Here is a 23,033-nt window from a genome sequence, read left to right as displayed (position 1 = left end):
GGAGAAGAAATGTTCTCTATTCACATAAAATATGGCAAACTGGAATACTTTAAGTGGCAGATTTGTGGCTAATTTTTGCAATTACACTTCTCAACCAATCTAGTTATTTAGAAGTATCATACTCAAACATTTATATATTACCCAAAATCTTCAGAACAAATTCTCAAAAATACATGCATGAATATGTGTTAATTTTTTTCTAATAGAAAAACCTATATATAAACTCCTAAACCACTGGTAGACATTTTAAAAGGGAATTTTGGCACAAATAATTTTTTAGGCTCAGGAATACTTTGACTCCTATTAGAGATGAGTGCTGGGACCCAAGCAGCTGCTCCCACAGCTTGTACCAGAGACCTGACTAGGTGAGTTCTGCTTCTACCTTTGGTAGAACTTATATTTGATTATTGTAAAAAACAGGTGTAGGTTATACAGCCAATAAGCAAAAGCTGACATGCCTGAATTAGAAGTAGCAGTGTGACATCTAGTGGGCTCTTTTTGGGACAGCAATAGGCTTATTCCTTTCTAGCAACTCATAAAGCTCACAGACCACAGAACATTCTGAGTTGAAAGGAACCCACAAGGATCATCAATTCCAGCTCTTAAGGGAATGGCCCATACAGGGATTGAATTAATGACCCTGGTGTTATTAGCACCATGCTCTACCAACTGAGATAATAGGTTTCAAAAAATTGAACAAAAGAAGCAAAAAAAAACTAATACGGAGAACAAAGAAAAAAGCCACAGACTATACAAGTGAGGAAAAAATATTTACAAAAGCAAGAGGTGGAGGAAGAAGTTTTGTGTTCATTGCCATTGCTTTCAGAGTGTACTCAAGTATAACTGACAGAAATTGAAAATACATCTCGTGTTGGCCACTTGGGGATGTGTGTTGCAATATTTGAGGCATTTTCAACACACACCCCATGCTGCAACAGAAGTATTAACCAAAACAAGCACCAAGAGGAGACATCGTGATTAGGAAAGTGACTTTTCCCCACAGAGTGCAGCACACCTCTTTCACTTCCAGTATGCTGAAACTTGGGATTTCCCCAAATGCTAAAAACTCTGTTGTGTCATAGGTGGTAATGGAGCACTTAAACACAAGTAAGGAAAACCTAAACTTAATTTTCCTGGAGTTGTTTATTTCCATGTCCCTTCTGCTACATGAGTCACATGCACACCAGCCCAAGACATTTCCCCAATAATCTGGCCAGTCTCATTGACTATGGAAATTACAAATCAGCAAACAAAAATTAATTCTGGTAGTACCACGCTGGTGTAGACTCATCCAAGCACTAGACATGGAGAGAATAAATGCTCTCTGCCTGGATTCTCAACAAATTTTGGAGCTAAGAATGAGAGCCCAAATGGACATCGGGAACCTAATGGGTGACAATCATAGAATTCAGACACATGAAGCATCATTTCTATGCTATGTATGCTGGTTTTTTGCCCAGAAGTATTGTCCCTGTCTCACTACTAAACTAATCAGCTATGAGTTAATTTCTCACCTTTCACGAGGGGGGGTGGTAGAGAGGATAATGCCTAAATCATCAGGAATATCCATTTGGTAGCTGGATACCCATGACATTGCCTCAGAAGAATAAAGCTTCAAAGCAATTCCTTTCCATCTGCACCTGGAGTTTCAGTAGCCTTTGCTTACCATGCAGCTGGTACAGCAGAATCTTAGCCTTTCAGAAGGTAAAGTAGCAGAATATATATTCTGATTTATATGAGCACATCTATGCTGGCACATAGGACTGCAGAAAGTGTTGTACAGAAAGAATCAGATGACTTATTGCTGAACTTGTTCTGTGCTTCAATCCTTTATACACAATTCATTTTCATATTCTGGCTTCTCTCCAGCAAAAACAGACACCCAAATCCTGACCCCACGTTATTTGACAACATAATTAAAATACCTTGCATGACTTGTTTTGGTTGTCATCAATCTGTTTTAAATTATCCAAGCTCTTGGTATTGAAGGTTTTGAAATAAGGTATGTGGATGGTAAAGGAATAAAGATCATTGAAAAGTGATATGCAAAGTAAGCAGTGCTGTAAATGTCTTTTTCATGTCACAGGCACGTATCATTGTTATCATCAGATATCTTTATATTGTAATTATCTCTTTAGATAAGACCATCTTGGGAGCCATCTGACTACAACGTACCAGATCTAAGAAATTATTATCATTACTGAAAAAATGCATTTCAGCTTTTGTTCTATAAAGAATTCACGCCTGGGGAATGCACAAACTGTTGTATTTATAATTAAATGGATGTGGTAAATTGTGTTATTGTACTGCATTGAATAAAAGCTAACTGTTAGCCTCAAAATATCAAATTCTTACTAGATGAACCATCCACAATTAAGGTTATCTTGTTTTAGGTCTTCTCTTAGTGATACTCTTGCTGATGCCCAGGGAGTAATGAACAATTTCCATAACTCTGAACACAGACAAAACAAAGAAGGGAATGACTATGGAGTAATGGGAGTTGATGACCTCTGAACCATCTATTAAAGAATTTGCAGCTGGGAGAGAAAAGTCTGGAAGACAGATAAAGTTGCAGAAAAACTGAGGTAGCTCAAACTGGATGACTAAATTCTATAGAAAATTTTGTTCTCTGTATTCTTTGTATCTATAAAGTGACAGAAATGTCTTCCCCTTGTCCCTTATCCTTTCAAGTACATTATGTGATGAATCCAGCATAAAACTTGGTTATTAAAGGAAATCCTGTACAAAATACTTGGCTGTAGAACTGAGCATAAATAATGTACATTAAATAAAAAATGAAAGGGTGGCATCAAAGAGAAAAAAAAGTAGCAGCACACAGAAGCACTATTCGTTTGGGAACCAAGTCAGGCATTACATTAGAGATATCTGGTTTCTACTATATTTATTTTTTCACTGTTAAAAATTATGTCTCTTCTCAAGTATTGCAATTAAAAGGGTGACAAGACTATTTCTTGGCCTTCCTAAAGCAGTATACTTATTCCAAAATTTTTATCCCCTCAACTGTGCTAAGTAAACACGTCAAGAAAATTGAACTTTACACTTTAATCCCCTGTCTCCTCCCCAGTTTTACTGCAGTTGTCAGGAAAGCGTGATGCCTCAGCACACCAGCACCAAGCTCCCAGCCACTACACCAGATGGGAATGGAACTGGCAGCATGATCCAGCTCAAAGCTTTCAGTTCAGGGTGACCAAATTCCCACACCATGTGTGAGCTCATGTCAGGATTAGATGTACCCAGACCTAGAGGCAACAGAAGTAGAGCAGATGGGCAAGCAGAAAGTCTGTGTCTTGTCATGGGTTTATGCTAGTCTTGGTTCAGTGTGAGGAAGCATGGCACACACAATAAATGTGACTTGTGACCAGAGTTTAAGGCAATAACTCTATTACTGTAGCTCCATTCTGAAAACTGTGCCCATACTTTTCCCTTTCTAAACAAAATTATTTTACCTAGGCCTTTTCTTAGGAAAATACAGTGAATTATTTAAAAAAAAAAAAAAAAGGGAAAAAATGGCAATAGTACTAGCATCCTGTGTTGCTTGACTTCAATATTCCCACTAGAGGGATCACACAGTCTTTGAGATCTGCAAAATCAGAAACTATTTTACACAGATTTCTTACTGGTGTGTTGATGATATGATATGATGAACATATCAAAACTTAAAAGGTTACCACAGCTTGGTAGCCCTTCAGAAGAAGGCAGATGTGTACTCTTAATCTCCTCAAATAGCCTTCCTTTGCAGCCTTTGTTTTCCTCAGATAAGGAATAAGCAAATGCACCAGTGCAAGCAAAATGCCTACCCAACAACCCATTTAAAATACATCCTTTGGTTACATCTCTCTCCTAGCTATTTTGCTCATGTATGTTTAAATACAAATAATCTTGTAAATGCTAACTGCTGAGAGCAGTGCATTTGGGCCCCTCACTACAGGAAGGACACTGAGGTGCTGGAGCAAGATCAGAGAAGGGCAACAGAGTTGATGGAGGCTCTGGAACACAAATCTGATGAAGAGCAGCTGAGGGACCAGGGTGATTAGCCTGGAGATTAGGAGGCTGAAAGGGAACAGCATAATTCTCTAAAACTGCCTGAAAAAAGGTCGTAGTGAGGTGGAGGTCAGTCTCTACTTGTAAGTAACAAAAGATAGAACAAGAGGAAATGGACTCAAGTTGTGTCAAGGGAAGTTTTTGGATATTTGGAGAAATGTCTTTATTGAAAGCACTGTTGAGCATGGAACAGGCTGCCCAAGGAAGTGGCTGAATCACTGTCCCTGCCTGGGGGTATTAAAAGACCTGTAGATGTGGCACTGAGGGACATGGTTTAGTGGTGGGCCTGGCAGTGCTGGTTTAACAGGTGATCTCAATGTTTCCAGCCTAAACTCTATGATTTGATGTATGCCAGGAGTCTCAGTAGCAGTACTGAAAATGGAGAATAGCCAGATATTTACGCTGAATTAAAGCACAGAAAACCTCAACCCCAAATTATAAAACACATCTTCCTTTCCTACACAGCTACACCTGTACAGTTTAGTGTCTTTATTTACCAACTGGCATGAATCGTATCTGATTTTTTCTCACTGAAGCAATCAAAAACTCATTCCTATTAAGTCATTGGCAATACATACATACCATTTGACATTCTGTTTATCAGTGTATAATTCTTTAAATCTTATCACTTATTTTCACTCTTTCCAGCCTTTAATATTTTTATCACTGTTTCTAGGTCCTATTTTAATTATGAGAGCTTTTTTTCTGGACACTGATATACATACTCTAACAAAGTTCAGCACAGAGCCTGCAATAACCTGCACTGCACGTGATTAAGTCTGGTCAATAAAACTATTTGACCACCACACAGCTTGATATCAACACACTTAGTTAAACACCCTTGTGAGATAAGCCAAGAAACTAGACAGGGTCACTACTTCGTTTTTCAGCTGCTTCATATATACTATTCTGTGTGGTGAAGGTATTAAATTATGATTTGCCTCATTTGGCAACTCTATTGATTATTAAATTACACAGAACACGAGTTTTGTTTTCATGTCATTGGCAATTGTTAGCAGTTATAAGGTGCAATTAGTGCTCAAATAATGAAATATATGCGATGTAGATAATGCCTGAAAGTCCTCTTTACTGGATGACTTCGAAGTCAGAAACTTTTAATGGAAAGTTTCCTATAAGTTAGCACACTTTAATTAATTAAAGCCCTACTCAAATGTATGTTTTTCAGAAATTAAGCTATTAAACAGAAAAATAAAATGTTATGCTTCCAGATTTCTGACACCATTTACCCTGCCACGTCTCCATGAGGAGATTTGTTTCAGCCATACAGGCTCCAGCAACTGATTTCTCATCATCTTGCAGAATTAAATAGCTCTCCCTAGGAGAGGGAGGCAATTCTATGTTTTGCAGTCACAAGGCCAGCTCAGATGAAGCCGTGGCCATTCTGGCTGATGCTGCTCCCAGGGGTACTGGGTGCAAACACGGGCTGTACCTGTGCCACCCGCTGGGAGGAGGCTGCTGGACCAGAGCTGGAGCTCTTCAGATAACCCCAAAGCCAGAGCAGCCCCCAGCTGAACACGCAAGGGCTCCTCACTTCAGCAGGACACAGGCATTCCTCCAGCTCCTACTCCAGAATTTGGACCTACAGACCCAAAAAGAAATTATACGCTGTTCTCTGTCTTTGGGAACAGGGACGGGTGGTCAGATCCTGAAGAAAAGGCAACGGAAGTGTTATAATATGAAAATGGATTGCTTGATTTGTCCAGTTAATCGAAAAACAACATTAAATTTAGCAGCAATTTATTAATAGCAACAATTGTATATAAATGGATACAACAAAAAATATTAAATCCATTAATTTTTGTAAATACAAAATTCAACAGTAAGTAATTTAGTATAATTGAGGTTCGAATAAATCATAAGCAAAACTGACCAGGGGATACACCAACCAAGGGTACAGGTAGGGCCCTTCCTCTCACACCATACCTAATTAATCAAGCTAGAAATCTCACTTATATGCTAACACAGATTAACACAAAATCTTCTAGAAAGCTTCTCCTAGTTTCTATCCCTAAAATTTACATCACTATGTTGTGTTGCACGTGTTTCAGCAGTGGTTGGGGGTCTCTCATCCTTTTGGAGGTCTTGTTTCCGATGAAGGCTCTGCGTCAATTCAAGGTCTAAAGTTTTATTTCTAGTACTATTATCAGATCTACATCCTTACTATCCTTTATTCCCATTGAGCATCTGGAGGATGATTCCACCTGCTTTGTTTAACCATTTCCTTTATCCTTTTTGCTTTATAACAATTCAGTACAATTTTTCTATTTATTCTAAAGCAACAATTTTGCCAATATAGTTACAATTTAATTAGCACGAATCATATTTATAATAGTAGCAACAGAGGATGCGTACAAACACGTAAGGATGCGTCTCGGGACACAGGATACAGATCCACGAACTGAGTCTATGAGCCTTGCGGCCTTTTGGAAAATGACGAGTCAGTGGTTCTGAAATAATCTGACATCAACTCAGCCGATTCTCCGGTGGACATGCCGGGAGCTTTCCTGTCGCTTCAGTGGGTCAAAGCTGCCACAGAACAGCGCTCCCCGGGCGCGGCTGCCCCGGGATGCCCCGGGACCGGCTCCGCCTCGGCTGCCCGCGGCCGCCGGCTCCGGCCGCAGTCTCTTCCTCCTCAGGGGAGCTGCCCCGTCCCGCGGGTGTCTGAGAGCCGGGAGCCGCTGGTGGCCTCAGCCCGCTCCCCGCGCCGGCCCCAGCGCTCCCGGCCGCACCCCGCACGGCCAGACCCGCGGCACGGCCGGGCCCGAGGCAGCGCCCTGCCCCGCCCCGCCTGCGCCGGGAAACGCGGCCCGGGGCCCTGGGCCTGTACCACCGTGCCGGAGGGGGAACTTGCGGGGCGGGAGATCGGAGGGCGCGGTTCCTCAGCTCCCGACGGCACCGCCGGGCCCCGCCCGCTGCCCCGCTGACGGAAGGTCGCCGCTTGCCCCTCCCGGGCGGTTGCGGAACGCGGGCTCCGGGAAGGGCCAGGGCTGGGAGTCGCCGCCCTTCCTCCGTACCCGGGTGGTTGCTCCCGGGCGCAGCCGGAGCCAGGCGAAGATGGCGTACCCCGGGCAGCCGGCGCCCGGCGGGTTCTACCAGGGCGGGGTGAGCGGGACGGGGCCCGGGGCGAGCGCCGAGAGCCGGGTCAGGCGGGTCTGCCCGGCCGGCACCGGCTCGGGGGCGCCGGCAGGAGAAGGGAGGGAGGAGGGAGGAGGCGCAGCCCTGCCGCTGCTGCCGGTGTCATTCCTTGATTTTCACTTAAGAATCAGTTTTATTTAAGGATTGTCACACTTAAGGCATATTCTTCCATGTATTTGCCATAGACGTCTGTTTTCCTCAACTTTTCTGAAGTGGAAAAAAAAAATTGCACTGTTTTGGTATTTCTTCAGCACGCCGTTTTCTGCTAGGGGTGGAATCAAATGAAACCGTGGTGAGATAGACCGGGCTGTATCTAGATCAGTCGATTGCTCCTGTGCAAGGTTTTACACTGATCTTCTTGCATTACAGCACATTATTATATCAGCACTGAAATGAAAAGTTGGTTTGGGGGATTTTTTTCAGGAGGAGTTTCGGTTTTGGTTGGTTTGATTTTTTTTTTTTTTTTTTTTTTTTTTTTTTTTTTTGCGTAGTGTGTACATAAAAACGTAAGTTGATAAGTACAGATCCTTAACTGAATCAGTTATTTAAAATTAATTCTTTTTGGTTTCCAAAGTATGGAGGAGCTCCAGGAGGACCTGCAGCATTCCCTGGACAAGCTCAGGATCCTTTGTACGGTTATTTTGCTGCAGTAGGAGGACAGGTAAACTTATAAAATGTTATTTACTTCTTGGATGTTTTTTTTCCTGGGGAATACTCTTTACCTTTGGAAGGAGGAATGCCTAGTGTTTGCAGTGAGAAAAACTGGTGTTTCTAGTTGAAAAAATAAAAAATCAATAATTGTTTTACTTAGCCTGTTTGGTATATATGGCTGTATTGGTCTATGTTATGGCTGTGTACGTTCAGGAACTATGGAGTTTGAATAATGCTGTTAGTGTCTATGTTATATATGTAAATACATACACAATCATAGGTATGTATGCCTCTATTTCCTGTATAGGTTATACAGGGAATATATAGATGCATGAAGTTTTGTAGCTGAATTGTGACTCAGTTCTGGGCTGGTGAATGCTGCCAGGTTTAGGAGAAAGAAAAGAGAAACAGTGGAAGGCGTGGGCTGTGGAGGTGGCCTGGCTAAGAGCAGGAAATGCAAAAAGGAAAGAGGTCATTACATGATCTTAATAGACTCACAAATGGAAAAGCTGTCCAAAAAAGCTGTCAGGTTGTGCCAACATCTGAGTTTACTGGTAATACAGTGGTTATTCTTTTAGAGGAAAGGCATTCACAACTTCTTTTTCCTTCCCTGTCATTCTGCACTGCATTTTTAATTTCTTTCCTGTAGTTTTGTTGCATATATTGTTCCTGTACAATCATGTATGTTACTAGAAATAAGTGCTGTTTGAACTGTATCACAGAGTTTAGGAGCAATTAAGTTAGGTTTATTGAGCCGAAGTTCCATGTGTGTTGACCATATTATAGCTATTTATTGCAGACTGGTAGGGTGTGTGCAGATCTAAAACTCTGCTCTTGGATTTGTTATCCTCAGGTAGATACAACCACAGCATGAAAATTTTCATTCAGCAATGTTAGCAATGTTCAGATTCCCACCAAACTTGGATTCGTTTTGTTCTCTGTGTTACACTTCTGAATTAATAATGAATTTTGCAGTCTATGTCTTACTTCTTTCTAACTGCTTTTGAAAATATTTAGACTGTGGGTTTTTGTAGTAAAATGACCTCTGTGTAGTGAAGCCTTTCTGAGAAGGTGGAGCCCAGAGCTGAGTTCTGCTGAATGTGCTGACAATTTTTCTGCCAGCTGAGATGCCTCTGCATGCAGGTGCCACCTGGATGTGTGCCAGGAATCAGCAGTGGAGCCAGTAACTGACTCTGGAGAAGTGAATAAGCTCCTCTTGTAAAGAGAAAGGGAGGTAGCAGCAAACAGGATGCAGCATTGTGGAGAAGAGGTGGCAGGAGCTGGATCTCAGCAAAACATAGACCATGCCCAGGTTTCTCGAGTGAGGCATGGATACTGGAAGCTGGGGAATCAGTGGGTTGGTGGATATGAGCAAGTCAGAACTTAAGAATACTTAACACTCTGAAATTCTTTCTATTTTTAGAAATCATTCCTTACTGAAATGAACTGGGTAGCTTTTGAAGTTGTCCTTGGAATCTGAGGTGTCTGTTTCTGGGACCAGTGGCTGTGCAGAAATAAAAACCCTGTAAGGAGACAGTGAAATGGAACAGATAAATTATCACTTGCTTTTATAGCCATTCATGCAACTCTATAGAAAAGCCCATCTCAGTTATCCATATGTACTTACTGTAGAATTAGTATATTTTAGTTATGGTTTTCTGCTCTCTGTATTGTTTTTATGCCTTTATAATAGATAATATTTTCTCTGAGCTTTCTTTGAAGTAGTTAGCAACAGGAATATTGTCTTGGAATTTATGAATTAGTTTCCTTTGTTTACAGAAGAAAGTAAAAAATATTTGGAATGTTTCAAATCTTTATTCAATTCAGTCTGTAGGAAGTAATAATTTTTTTTTAGCCTGTTTGCAAAGCCCGTATGCATTGTCTAGTTTCACCTGGGTATGTTCTACTAGAAAAACCAAAAATGGAAAGCATGTTTTTGTTAATGTTAATCTTGATTACAGTCATGCTTTTCTATCTTACTCTGTTTTAAAGGTATGCAGTTTGTATCTTTATTTCAGAAGATACAAGGCCTTTGAAGAGATTAATTACTTAATATTAATGACTATTTCAAGTCTCTTTTTTTTTTTTTTTTTTCCTTGTGAGTATAAAGTATTAAGTACATCTGTATAATTAGACCGATGGAGTAGATAGGAAGCAAATTTGTGGTTAGCTGCCATTAACTTTACATAGAATTAAAACATTGTTGCCCTTTTCTTCACACCTTTTCAAATATCTTTTATCATAGAACTGCTGTTTCTCTTAAGAACAATGATACTTTATTTCTGAAAGCTATCAGGCTGTGCTGTTCCCACCATATCATTCAGTAGCATGTCTCTGTTCTAGAAAAAAAGAGCTTTCAAAAGTGGGTTTAAAAACATTAGGAAAATGCTGTAGCCAACAGAATCGTAGACTATGCTGAGTTGGAAGAGACCCACAAAGATCACTCAGTCTGAGTCCTGGCCCTGCTAAAGACACCCAAGAGTCACACCAAGTGCACAAATGTGTTGTCCAAATACTTCTTGAACTCAGTGAGGCTTGGTGCTATGATCACTCCATTGGGAAGCCCGTTCCAGTGCTCAACCTCTCTCTGGGTGAAAAATAATTTCCTGATATCCAACCTAAACCTCCCTGACTTGGCTTTTCATCCTCTAATGCTTTACAGAAGTGTCATCATTTTTTATATCCAGAGACATAATGTTCCATTCCTGAATGAGATTAAATTAAACTCTGTGTGAACCAAACTTTATGTTGGGGATGTGAGGAATAAAACTTAGAATTCCACCTCCAGTTCTGGCAGCTCATTGCTTTCATGCTTTGGCTTTTTTTTTTTCCTCTATTTGGCCCTAAGAAGGATTTGTTGGAAGTGAGGCATTTTCCAAGCCATGTAGATAGGTATCTTTTCTGAGTTTGTTTTGCTTTTAATTCAGAGTTCTTTGCTTTCTACATTCATTTGTTCTGCTAGCAGCTCAATCTTGCAAAACAAATAGGAATTTTTACATTTGTGAGTTATGAGGATGTCTTGAGAAGGATAACTAATTGAATGGAAAGGGAGTGGGTACTGGGAATAAGCAGCCTGGGAGAGGGTATTAATAGCTGATGCATCTTCTGTTACCGAAAGGATGGACAAATAGATGCTGATGAGCTACAGAGATGCCTCACCCAGTCAGGGATTGCGGGAGCATATAAACGTAAGTTATAATTTAAATAAACAAGCAAATCTAAAGCACACTAATTCTTCCTGTTACTAGAAAATACGTGTAGTTGTGCCTACTGCAGAGCTGGGGCTTTCTCTTTGCATGGCAAATGGGTTTCCTTTCCTTATCTTGGACATGTAAATTCTCTGTATTCAGCTCTGTGCATCAAGGACTTGCCTTCTTGACCTCCTTAGTTCCTCACTCTGCTGTGCTATGGATTTAAAGTGGTTTGTTTTGTAATGGACAGACAGTTCTTGAAAAGGTGCTTTGCTTTGGTTTGAGCTGAGCTTTGATATTGACCAAAAATCTGTGGCAGGACTCTTCTGCTGGGATACCTCCTATTCAGTTTACAGCTTCTGTGAGTGAAACTGTCTTGCTCAAATGGTGTCTGTTGGGGGGGGGAAAAGTAAGTGACCACTTTGAAACCCAAAACTGTTGTGGCTTAAGATAAGTGCAAGTTAATTTTGAATATAACTTGAATTGCCTCCAAATTGTTTACTGTCAGTTTTTCTAATAAGTAATGGCTCTTACTTGGATCAAAAATATGGTATGGCTGTATACAGGGGAACAAATTACATAATAGTTTATACATTATAATATATAATCAGTATATAATTTAAATTTATAATAAATCTGCAATTTTATGTTTATATAAAACTGAAGATTATGCTCTTAACATAATTTATTTTTCCTTTTTCTAATTTTAACAGCTTTCAACTTAGAAACTTGCAGACTTATGATCTCAATGCTGGATGTATCCTTTAGTATGAAATGTAAACATTTTGCATTATGTAAGCAAAGATGAGAGAGTGCCAAAATATTTGGGAAATGCTTTGTAGTTTCCATTCAGCCTTTACTTGATAAATCTTTTGATCATTGTGATTGGGAAGCTACAAAACTCCATTCTCACTAATTTTAAAAAATGAAGAAATAATAAACAAATGAGGTTCTCGGTGACCAATCATTTTACAGCAAGTGGTATCCTTCTAAGCCTGAATGTATGAAGGGTCAGGTCTGGTGGCCCAGAATGAAGTATTGTACAAATCACTTACTGTGCTTTTCAAATAGGACAACTTTCCAATTTCTCATCCTTCCTGATGAATTTTAATTTAATACAGCCTGAATGCAATAAGTCTCCCTAAATCCTGTTGCATGAATGAATCAGGTTTGAGTATCCAATAGAATGGTATATGGCCTTCAGCAATAGGACCTGTGGAAGACTTAGATATACTGTGTAAGGTTGGAATCTTCGGAGGTTTTTTAGCCAAAACTTAAAGTTTTGCTGTTTAAAAAGAAAAAAAGAAATTAAACTGGAAGGGCTTCTAGCTCATCTTGAACAAACCACTTAGACTACAAGAGAACTGATATTATAACAATTTATTCTTTGGTATCTATTTTTATTTCAGCTATGTATTTGATTGGTTCCAGTTGTGTAGCAGGAGGTAAAAGATAAATGTGTCAACAAAAGTAGAATTCACAAAGAGAAAATTGCTTTAGTAGGTTTAACTGGGAGGAAGTGGGAAGAGCAGGTTCTCTGAGGTTCTCTGACCTTAGGTTTTGGGTAATATTACCTCCATCTGTGCTGGGGGATGCTTTAGTTAGTTTTCTACAAGATAAATTAATAATAGTAAAATTGTATTAATATTGGCTTTCAAGTAAGAGTTTTTAACTACTGAGAGATGCCTTCTTTGTTTGTCACTTTTTGTTGGTGGCTTTATTTAGTCAAGAAATGTTTTTCTTAGCTTTGAAATCAGAGGGATATGTCTGGCACACTGGGATTTAATGAGTTTAAAGAACTCTGGGCTGTGGTCAATGGCTGGAAGCAACACTTTGTAAGTTTTGACAGTGATGGAAGTGGCACAGTGGATCGTCAGGAACTGGAGAAAGCCTTGATGACTATGGGTAAGTTGTGAAATGTTGTTGCTTCTGACACTGAACTACACCATTTTGCAGTTGTCATCCTTTACTAACTAACACATGATATTGCCAATGAAAATATATTGGATTCTGTTAATTTACCTGTCTTTTCAAAATAAGACTTTTTGTTTTCAAATAGGATTTAGACTGAGCCCCCAGGCTGTGACTGCGATCACAAAGCGCTACAGCACTCAAGGAAAGATTGCCTTTGATGATTACATTGCCTGCTGTGTGAAACTCCGAGCTCTCACTGGTATGCTGCATTATAGCCTTGTTATGTCATCCCCATAATGTATTTTGGTTTAATAAAACTTGATTCACTTATCTCAAGTTCGACTTTGGTGTACTACAAAAGAGGTTTCTAGCAGTAGTCTACAGAAATTATAGATCAGGATTTTTTAAATTCCCATTTAAAAAAGATTTTATACTAGTGCAGGGTTTACTCCAGAGGTTAGAAGAGTTATGTTAGCAAAATTGGGACTTTATTAACAGAACATAAAAGGTTGTATATGGTAAATACAAAAATTTAGGATGGGAAACTTAAGTCTGGAATGAATTGCAGTATTCTTCATCATGTTTCTTCTTCATGTGACTTGGGGAATTTTAGGAAAGTGCTATACACTCTAAAAGAATGGTTTATTCATAATTCGTCTTACCTAGTTTCTGTTTTCTTAATGAATTTTTGCAGAATGCTTTAGAAGAAGGGATACAACTCAGCAGGGTTTTGTGAATTTCCACTATGATGATGTAAGTAAATTTTAAGGAATCAATTAAAATTCCAGGATAAAACAAAAGAGAAACTTAAGACAATCAATAATGTTTTGAGTTTGTGCCTGTCTTCCCTACATATACAGTGAGAACCCAGAAGTTCTGGGGCTTGTTGAGTATTGTCTCAAAAAGCTTCCGTGTATTTTACAGAGTTCTATAAAATGTTCTATACTTTTTTCTAAATTTCTACCCAGTGTGATTCAAGAAGCTACATCATTGCTAGCATCAGTTTTCTGTGATTACTTTCTTTTTTTTTTTTTCATTTTTTTGTGTTAAAACTTGGTAGGCATTTTTCCTGGTAAAAGATTGGTGGAGGTCTGGTGGGAACAGGCACCAATCACACTCAGGCTTGTGGGTCTTGTGTCCTAGCCACATCTGTGCAGCAAAAAGGGAGCACTAGATTCAAATCATCCTGGATTTGGGTGTTTTGGGGTTCGGGGGTTGTTTTGGAGTGGAGGGAGGGAGGACCATGTGTGCTAGTTTTTATTTTTGTTGTTGTTATCATTAAGGAGATGCTTTGCTTTAATTAATTATTTGCTTATTTTGATAAGTATTTTAAAGCTTTACTATTTGTGGGCTGAATTTCTTTACAGAAAACTGTGGTGACAATGAGTATTGTAGGAGAAAAATAAAAAACTCATTCTCTGCCATACATCTAATAAGTGGTTATTCTCTTTTCAGTTCATACAGTGTGTTATGAGTATCTAAATCAAAAGGAATCAAGACATGGATGGTCATGATTTAACATTCCAGTATGTGTTTTGCTTTGCCAAGTCCTCCAATGTATCTCCAATGTATGGAAATTGCATATTTTATGAAGGTATTGCTTTACACAGATTTTTTTAGTCTTGATAATGAATATAAACTACTCATGTACTGTTGTCTTCCAGTCTGTGATTATTAAAGATGCTTTTATTTTCATAAACTTGCAGTTCACTATAGATAACTCAGATCATGCAAATGGTAAGATTTTCAGTCATGTGTCTATTTTTTTCCCCATGATTCACTAAAATGAGTTTCTGGAGTGCAACTTACCTTTTTATGACTTAAACAGTACCATGTATGATTTAAGAGGATACATATTTTCTTGTCTTTGGCAACATAAGACAGATGTACAAACTGAAAGGGCTTTTGGTCATTTTGCAGTGGTCTGTTAGAACATCAGTAAGTTTTGATTACTTGCTTTGCCAGCTCTTTTGAAGATGAAGCCTGTGACACCATGCACTGGGTGTAAGACTACCTGCTAGAACCTCTTGTAAGCAGGGATGCAACAAAACATAGCAGAGAACTCTTCTACCCTTGTGCTCTGTTACTTTTTTCCTGTGGGCTTTGTTCCTGTAAGATTTTTGCTTTGTTTGTGTCACTACATAAAGCACTTTTAATCATAAAAAAAGCTGTGTTGTGTCTGTTTGTGCATCAGCTGTCCTTTCACAGACAGACAGACTTCAGTTCCATGTAAGTGAATGTTTCTATCTCCTCCACATTAACCCCTAGCAAGTGTCCTTCATGCCTCAATATGCCAACTAACAGACAAGGGCCAAAATCCATTTGGAAAATTCTTGCCAGGTTACTCTTTCAGATCACAGCAGTAGTTACCAATGAAAGCACATACAGACAGACAAGGCTTACTTACCTGAGGCTCTTCAGGAGAAAAAAATGAGTTGTTTTTTTTTTGGAGGGGTTTTTCTTGTTGCTTTTATTGTAGGGATTTTTGAGGGGAGGAAGGACATTATATGGGAAGAGAGAGCAGCACAGCTGTGCAGAGGTAGTACAAATACTTTTCCAATTAAATAAGTTAATGAAACTTTTGTTAATTTTGGTCACTTTTGCCTACCACAGAGGATATATGTTGTTTTGCTGCTCGTGAATACAATGCCAGAAGGATGTTAAAAGAAGTATATTTCTTAAATAAGTAGTTTAGGGCAATTTTGGGGAGGTACAAATTAGACAAACAAGAGCTCTTCAGAGGTCTCAAAAATACTGTATTATACCCTGTTTTATGGAGATGTCTATTAAATCCATCTCTTTCGTTTCTGGGCTGTAAAGTCAAAGCAGGCCGGTCTCCCCTAAAAAAGCAACTTGTACTTACTGTTTAAATTTAGAATCCTGTGGATATTGCTAGTTCTAGCTAGGAGCTAGTTCTCTTTCTACCCTCATAATGAATTTCAAAGGCATAGACAGCATTATATATCCACATCCTGATAGTACATAGTCCTGTTGCATGTAAATTTGGGGAACAGATGGAATGCTACTGGAAGTATTTCTGATGGAATGATCAAAATCCATAAAGGTTTGTCTGAGTGTAGCAGCCAGCATCAGTTCTGCTGCAGTTCAAAACTTTGATACAGACAAGATTATTGAAAGTGTGAAAAAAAAACCTGTTCTTTCTGTAGGATTTGAGTATACTATTTTGTATAAATACAGTGCTGTTCTGGTTTGGAGGACAGGTATTTGCCAAGAGAGGCAGGAACTCCTCTCAACATGGAGAAATGTAAACCCTTTCTCTCCCGATTATTATAATTTTGTAATCAGGGACTCTTGGGCAGAGAGATATGGGGGGTAGGAATAACAGCTCTTTACTAATGCATCTAACCAGGCAAACAGAAACAACAGCAGCTATGAAAATTAACAAACAGAACAGTAAGTTTTGTTGAATTTAGAACCCCAAATTACAACGATTTGATTTCATAAAAAGCAACATTTTGTTTAGGTACATGAAAGCCAGATTCATTCAACAGCCCAATGCTTGTAATGTTTATGACAAAAGTATCACACTCAAAGCTATAAAGTTGTAAACTGTAATGCTTCATTTTGATGTTTGTCAAAATCTTATGCTTTTATTACATCAGGTATAATTTTTTAAGGATTCTAACTAGCCAAGACAATGATATTATGCAAATAATTGTTTTTACCAATACTAGCCCAACCACAATAGTGAAATACGATTCTCCTTGCCTTTCTCGATAATGGCTAGTATGAGTGAAAAAATAGGTTTGTCTTTTTTTTTTTTTTTTTTACAGCACTGCCCAAGGTAAACATCACCATAAAATGAAGCTGGCAGAGCCAGTTGGTATATTCCACCCCAAAAGCTTTGCTGAAAGAACTGGTCATACAGTAAACAGTGTTTTCTTTAGCAGATTAAAAATTCTGGAATGCTTTGCTATTCTGAAAAAATTATTTTGCGTTTATGCAACAATAAAAATAAATACTGTATTCTATATAAAGCTTACGAATTGTAATATATTTTTATCTTTAAGAAAAGAAAAATTGGGTTATATATTCACAGTTTATGTTCTGGACTGTATTTCCAAGTTTAAAATACACAGAGTCTACACAGGCAGTGAGCAGGAGCTCTTGTACGAATAATCAAACTAAATCAGCATTTGCTGTTGTACAGAGCCTTACAATATTGCATGATTAGCTGCTTGCACCACTCTACTTACAAGTAGGCTTATATACAGAATTTCTAACATGATTGTAAAAATAGACTCTCTATGCTAAAGTTAGAATATATAAAGTCTTAAGGCCTCATGTTGATTTTGTTAAAACAAAACCTTTATTTTTTTTTATTCAAGTGAATACAGAAACAGAAAAATAAAAGCTTGTTACTTTGACATTTTATGCTCTAGCAATTAAAAATTGTGTTGACACCTTTATTTCTCCTTAGAGAACATGTTTAGTTTTAACTGCTCTGTGCTTATTTTCCTTATCTCATTCTGAGTTACGGGGCAATTATGGCTCGTCGTAAGTAGCAGAAGTTCTTAAACAGTTTAAATCTGGTTTAGCTGAAGTAATTTTGAAACTGGTATAGACTGGATTTTAAAGAGCTACAACTGCCAGACCTGGTTAAGTGAGTCAATTTTGAAGCCAGGTACAGTGTCTCAAGTGTGAGCAATATCTGTGTTTGGAACTTATTCTTGCTACTTGATTTTCATACTTGGCTGAGATAACAGGAATGTTGACTGATGTAGTGCTTTTATCTAAACACTTGCAGAAAACTGTTGTGGAATGACAAGATAACATGTGTCATGTGCAAGTTGCTGTTTCCAAAGCTGCAGTTTATATCAGCATCCATACTTGATACACCAGAAATGGTTTTCATAAGCTGACATAGCTTATGAATCAAAAGAGATTTTTAGCATAGATGATAGAAACTATTACTTCCTTTCCCATTTCTGACAAAATCACACTCAAGAGAATAATGTCTGTATTGCAGCTACGTTTGCACAACTAGTTATACTGTTTCATTTGTTCTTGCCTTATTAGGATAAAAGTTATGTGCACACAGGAAACTCACTCCACTGTGCAGCCATGGAATCACAACCTGCACATATTTTTGCAGTTTATTCAAATTTTTCTTCAAGGCTCTGGCTCAGCAGTGGAGGCTGCAGTACCACCATGCTATGTCCTCAAAGGGGCAGCACTGCCAAAGCACCAGCTTGGGAGTGAGGGCTGCAGTACCGGGCTGTGTCCACAAAGGGCATCACTGCCAGAGCAGCACTGCTCAGAGAACGGAGGGGAGGGGGCTGCAGCACTGGGCTATGTCCACAAGGGGGCAGCACTATTTGGGTGGTGGGGGGGGGGGAGAATGCTGCAGTACTGGTGTTGGGGTTTGGGTTTTTGTTCTTTTACTGTGTGAGTTTAAAGAATTTTTCCCATTATCATGCTAACGGAGCCTGCCGGGTTACTCTGGACAAAGGGGTAGGTGGGAGCTGGCTTCCAGTGGGGGGCGACTCGTGCATCTGGCGAGCTCACAGGAGGAGGACCCCCATCAGCAGCGCACACGGTCCGAACACAGGGGAGCCAGACTCTCTGCGATCAACTGCCCTGCATCTCCCCCACTCCAGCCTCCTACCTCTGAGGACACAGCTAATCACATAAATGGTGAGTGAGGAGCTCTGGTTGGGAGCTCCCAGGCAGTTCCCAAACTGCTCCCACCAGAGACACAGTGTGGCCACTGCCGCCCCTGCCCCTCCTGCTCCCTACTGCTCTCCGCAGCTGTGCAGGCTCTGCCACCTGTTACATCACTGGGACTGAGCATAGATAGTGTGCCTGCGGCTAAAGAAAGGACTGGAACTGAGTTATCTGTTCTGTTTTGTTGGTAATTTTAATAACTGCTGCTGTTTCTGCTTGTACGGTTAGATATATTAGTAAAAAGAGCTCTTAACTCCTACCCGCTTATCTCTGCCTTAGAGTCGTTGATTCAAACTATTATGATACTTGAAGGGAGCGGAATTAAATTCTCTATTTCAAAGAGGAGCTTCTGCATTTATTGGCAGACACGTCCTTCAAACCAGGACACCTGTCTCTTGCAAGCATACACAAACTGGGAACATACAGGATATTTGTGGTTATTTGAGACATAATTATTCTGCTAGCTTAAGCAAGTTGCTGTTTGATTAGCAAAGCTGTCTGCATACCCAGTTACAGGGACAGCACTACTAAAGGGGGGCTGCAGTACCAATATTGTCCACAAGGGGGCAGCACTCTTGTGGGGTGGGTGCGCCATTTGTTTGTGTCTACAAGGGGACAGCACTACTTGGGGTAGGGCTGCAGTACTGGGTTGTGTCCTCAAGAGGGCAGTACTGCCACGGCTCTGGCTCACAGCAGAGGGGGGAAATGCAGTACCCTTTTTTTAATATTAATTAAAAGGGAGTTATCAGTGAGGTAAATAAAACCCACAAAAAGATGAGAGATGTAAATGAGAGCAATTGCTCACCATCAACAGACTCGTGTTCAGTCAATCCCTGAGCTGCAATTCTTCACTTGCACCCTTCCCCCTGGATTCTTGCTAAGCATGGCATCATATGGTTTAGGATATCCCTTGGATCTGCTGTCCTGGCTGTGTCCCCTCCCAGCTCCTTGTGCATCCCAAGCCCAATTGCTGGTGGGGCATGTGAGGAGCAGGAAAGGCCTTGGCTATTGCAAGCACTGCTTAGCAATAACTAAAAAAATTTTCAGCACTGCATTATCAACATTGTTTACAGCACAAATCCAAACCACAGACTCATACCAGTTACTGTGAAGAAAATTAACTCGTCCCCAGCAAAACCAATGGAAAATCCACGAGACATGAGGCAACATCACCTGATTATAGCACAAGCAAAAGATCACAGAATCATTAAATCATCTGGGTTGGAAGGGACCATAAAGATCATCTAGTTCCAACCCTCCTGCCATGGGCAGGACTTTCCATTGGACCAGGTTGTTCAGAGGCCCATCCAACTTGGCCTTGAACATTTCCAGGGATGGGCATCCACAGCTTCTCTGGGCAACCTGTTCCAGCGCCTCACTACCCTCACAGTAAAGAATTTCTTCCTAATACCTCATCTAAACCTACTATTATTAACAGCATTGGAAAAGACACTATCCATAGTGTGCAAGGGTGACCAACCTAGCAGCTTTCTGATGTCAGCACACTCACAGAGGCTGTTAGTGGATGAACGTTTCATGAAAATGCTTTTCAGTAGGAGTGAAAAGGAGATGGAAGAGAACAGGAACTGGCTGAATTTTACACTGGAGCATGACATCTTTGCTTACAGCTAGGTAAGGGATTTGATGACAGAGCAAGTCCTAAGGGCTAACTGAAAAGCACATCCTTTAGGATTATGGGGTCTGATCCTTCTTTGACATTACATTCTATCTATCAATCAATTCAGTGATAAGGTTACAGCAAATTTGGTCAGAATTTTTAGTATATGCATGTCTATAATAGTGTACACAGCCATTCTTAGGTCTGGTTTTGGAAAGAGTTGTCGCATTAGTGTTGACAAGACCAATCAGTCCAAACCAGCAATGACGATTTGAGTAAGAGGATTTCAGTACACTAACTATTGACACAATTTCTTTCTGGTTTGAATTCAAGTTATACTTCAAAGGTTCATTTGTTCAGTAGCACAATCAAAATTATTTCATGAACACATGAGCTCAGCAGGTTCAACATCTCATTAATGAGGAACTCTTAAATATTTGGAAGAAGCCATCATCAAAGTCAAGTCACACTTCAGGTGACTGGCAAGTTGTGACCTTAGTTCACAATTTAAGCAAAGATAGACTGAATAAAATTAACAATCTTCTTGATTCTATTTAAATATAACAAAACTATATGCAAATTATCAGTCATAACCATCTCTGGTACATTGCCTAAGATCACGAAAGTTCCTAAATCAACAAATCTAGAATTAGTAGGTAAATCTTTACTAAACAGTGGTATCATTGTGCAGTATTATTTTTAGATACAATCTCAATTTTCCAGTCTCCATCAGTTAGTCATAATAATTTTATTATAAATTACACAAGATTCTTCTCCCACAATGAAATACATAAAGGTAAATCTCATCCTGCTGGTTCTATACTCATATAAACAATTACTTCTAGTTGAGAACTGATAGCTTCCTCACTTCAACGGGCATCTACAGCATAGTTGGCAATAACTAGTTCATTTACTAAAATAAAACCAAAATAAAAGGATGAGTCTCAATGAGTCAAAATACTGAGCTATATTAGTGACAAGTACTCTATTTTAGTCTGGATGAGGTATTATGCAGCAGTTTATATTGCTATTGCCAGAGTAGCTAACTACAGTGGATAAAAATATTTGCAATCTTCAAGGTTATTAATCTGGTAGCTTTCCAACACAGTACATTTTAAAAGTAGGAAATGACAGCTTATAAGCAAACAACTTCTATGTCCAACCTCCACTGGCTTGGGAGGCTCACACAGCCAGGCCAGTTCAAGTCTCCCAAGTTGTCAACCTGTTGCAAAGCTCTCTGCAGAAGAATTTTACAAAAACACAAGTCCTGTGATACTCTCACTCTAGACCACCAAAGTGAAAGTCAGCATTTATTTAACTTAAACTTAGTGCTCTGAACTGGACTTCCAGTCACTACATATCTCCAAATGTGAAGGTGACTGTTCAAGGTACACTACACATGTGATTGTATCATATGCTAAAAAAGTAGCAAAAGAAGCAAAAGTACAAAAACAAAAGAAGCTGGAAGTACCTACTACATTGAAAATACAGTCAGGAGGACCATCAGTTTGCAAAACAAGAAGCTATTGAGCATAGCAGAAAGAAACCAGTATGTTATATGATGTTCTGTCTGCCAAATCTTGCTGCTTCTTGGTAAGGCAAAATGGAAAGGGAAGAGTAAACAGTGGTAAACATAAAATATGCACAGAAATCTAACAGGATTATTCAAAACTACATGCCAGTTTATATCAAAACAATACCATAAAAGGCACATGATGAACAGTCCAGATACTAAAGACAAGGTATGAATATGGGAGGGAAAACCAGCTTCCAGGTGACAGTAACACAGCAACGATTGGGTTATCATAACATCCTAATGTGGGTGAACCTCTCGAGGGTCCTGCTTGAAGTCCAGTGAAATCAACAAAAAACATATTGATTTCAAGTTATGGCTCAGACCCTAATTTCATAAGCTACGTGCTATCAACTACCTTTGATCCAGACAGCTACACTCAAAGTAAATAATTGCAAAAAGTATTTTTCAGTGCTGATTGATATATTTACCTTTCACAGAAATGCAGAATCTTTCCCTAAAGCAGTTACAAGTGACTGTCTCCTTCCAGATGGTCAGTCTGCATGCACTTGTGCTCACATATATTCATCTGTTTCCAAATACTTACCAGAACCTGTTTACTGTGAAGGAAAATCATTTGAATGCCAAGGCCAATATTTTGTCATAATCCAACCTACAGCCTAATAATAAAATATAGTACTTCTAGAAATCTTACTTATTTTACAGCTGCCAACATCTTTAAACATTTCTTAATTTAATCTTACATATATCTGACTTTATTGAGAGACGTAAAAGTTAAAAAAATACATTAAAAGGCTGCAAGTGTTGGGCCACTTACTAAAGGAAAGACATGAAAGAGGTAGAAGATTCAGAAACACCATAGATGCTTCCATTACAATAATATCTAATTAATCATACAGCTGTTGGGTAGGGTATTCAACTGCATCACACAGTTGGGTGTTTTATTCTGTACTGGTACTACCTGAAGCTAAGATGTAGTCATTTTTTGAAAACAAGAGAATTATAAACTGATTTAATAAGGTCCAGTTTCTTACTAATTGAAAATTCCCAATCAGAAGGCATTTGCTTTACAACAAACTTTAGAAGTCTCAGGTGTTAGAAATATAACTATCCAAGGTTAATATGGTAAAGAGTTGTTCCCCCCCCACCTCATTCATTTTAAGCTAAATTCACTTGTGCTCAGTTTAATGCCCCAAAAAATTGGCAAGGGGGCTTCAGG

At 39.3% G+C, this 23,033-nt stretch overlaps 1 protein-coding gene across 2 annotated transcripts; it reads left to right on the top strand.

Moving 5' to 3' along the window:
- The first annotated feature begins 6,876 nt into the window (after positions 1-6,876).
- Positions 6,877-15,127, top strand: SRI (sorcin). Of its 2 annotated transcripts, XR_013773520.1 has the most exons (9): positions 6,877-7,185; positions 7,793-7,879; positions 10,988-11,057; positions 11,774-11,817; positions 12,818-12,965; positions 13,120-13,233; positions 13,669-13,727; positions 14,430-14,568; positions 14,895-15,127. XR_013773520.1 is itself a non-coding variant. In XM_079299480.1 (8 exons), the coding sequence occupies exons 1-8, from the start codon at positions 7,138-7,140 to the stop codon at positions 14,454-14,456; spliced, it is 597 nt and encodes a 198-aa protein (XP_079155606.1). In that variant the 5' UTR covers positions 6,878-7,137; the 3' UTR covers positions 14,457-14,634. The 2 variants fall into 2 exon arrangements, 1 of the variants encoding a protein (XP_079155606.1); XM_079299480.1 differs by lacking the exon at positions 14,895-15,127 and having other exon boundaries at positions 6,878-7,185; positions 14,430-14,634.
- The last annotated feature ends 7,906 nt before the right edge of the window (positions 15,128-23,033 follow it).

This window comes from Erithacus rubecula (assembly GCF_903797595.1).
Source record: "Erithacus rubecula genome assembly, chromosome: 3".
Lineage (NCBI taxonomy): Eukaryota > Metazoa > Chordata > Aves > Passeriformes > Muscicapidae > Erithacus > Erithacus rubecula.
The sequence above is the reverse complement of the archived record's forward strand: the minus strand, read 5'-3'. Positions and strand labels throughout refer to the sequence as shown.